General features: G+C 39.4%; 1 protein-coding gene across 1 annotated transcript; it reads left to right on the plus strand.

Annotated features, from left to right (window-relative positions):
* Window positions 1-327: 327 nt before the first annotated feature.
* LOC125939330 (olfactory receptor 2W1-like) lies at window positions 328-1,272 on the plus strand. The gene has a single exon (XM_049654757.1). The coding sequence runs from the start codon at window positions 328-330 to the stop codon at window positions 1,270-1,272; it is 945 nt and encodes a 314-aa protein (XP_049510714.1).
* The last annotated feature ends 358 nt before the right edge of the window (window positions 1,273-1,630 follow it).

The following is a 1,630-nucleotide window of genomic DNA, read 5'->3' on the forward strand; positions in this document are numbered from 1 at the left end:
CTAGTCTTCTGGTGGTTTTCTGGGTTATTTAGGCAGATGTAGGTGGAATCTAAGTGACCAGCCAGACAAGGTGAGACCAGCATCCTACTATGCCGCCATGTTCTGGAGAGCCTCTAGCATATTATTTTTAGAATCACTCTGGTTATGAATAAACACAGGGAAGCTATGGTCACTGAATACAGTGTTAAAAGAAATATTCCAAAAGGAGAGAGCACACAAACAACTGAATGTGGGATACTCATGCAGACTTTAGACATTTTACTTCTACCTAAAGTGATGCTATTTTTTGTTACCAGGGTATTGACCTCTAGACCTTCACGAGGAGTCATGGACACAAATAATGAAAGTTCCACTACAGACTTCATCCTGCTGGGGTTTTCTGATCTGCCCCAATTAGAACACATAATCTCTGGGGTTGTCTTTGTCTTCTATATTATGACTCTAGTAGGAAACACAGCCATCATCCTTGTATCTAACCTAGACAGCCAGCTCCATACTCCCATGTATTTCTTCCTATCCAATTTTTCTTTTCTGGATCTCTGTTATGCAACTAGCATTATCCCACAGATGCTGGTAAATCTATGGGGTCCAACAAAGTCTATTACCTATGGAGGGTGTGTGCTCCAATTCTTTTTTGCCCTTGACTTGGGAGCCACAGAATGTCTTCTCTTGGCTGTGATGGCCTATGATCGCTATGCTGCTGTCTGTCAACCTCTTCACTACACAGTATTAATGCACCCTCAGCTTTGCCAGAAGATGGTGCTCACCGCCTGGTTAGGTGGTCTTGGCAGTGCCTTAATTGTTTGTTCCTTGACTTTGAAGTTGCCAAGATGTGGGCACCGGGAGGTGGATAATTTTTTCTGTGAGATGCCAGCCTTGCTCAAGATGGCTTGTGTCTACTCAAAAGTAATTGAGATTGTTGTCTTTGCTCTTGGAGTGATATTTCTTCTAGCACCTCTATCAATAATTTTCATCTCATATGCAATTATCACTCAAGCTGTCATGAGGATAAAGTCAACAGCAAGGTGGCATAAGGTCCTTAATACATGTGGTTCCCACCTCACAGTAGTAACTCTGTTTTATGGAACAATCATTTATATGTACATGAAGCCACAGAATAGCACATCTGAAGATGAAGGGAAGTTCCTTACACTATTTTACACAATCGTCACACCCACCCTTAACCCTCTAATCTACACTTTAAGAAACAAAGATGTGAAGAGTGCAGTAAAGAGAATACTGTGTGAACGAAAATGGTCAGCAAAGTCATGAGTTAGATGGAACAGAAGTAAGGAAATAACACTGACCTTTACCAACAGAAGATGAGTCAATTCATTTCTGTAAGGAACACTTACTGGGTGTCTACCTTGTACCAAGAATTGTACCAAGTTCCGATTTGTAAATAAGTAGGAAGTACACCAAAATTATAGGAGATAGAGATACAGATACATAAAGGAACTTAAATTCATACACTTAAAATGCTTCAAGACTAATCTGGGACTACAGATAAGTAAACATATAATGATTAAATGTGCTTAAGTACAGTAATAGAGATATGTACTAAGTACTAAGAATATATTTCACCTAGAATATTTTTATGTAGGATTACACTGGACACTGATTTTTTTCT

Source organism: Panthera uncia (assembly GCF_023721935.1).
Source record: "Panthera uncia isolate 11264 chromosome B2 unlocalized genomic scaffold, Puncia_PCG_1.0 HiC_scaffold_25, whole genome shotgun sequence".
Taxonomy (NCBI): domain Eukaryota; kingdom Metazoa; phylum Chordata; class Mammalia; order Carnivora; family Felidae; genus Panthera; species Panthera uncia.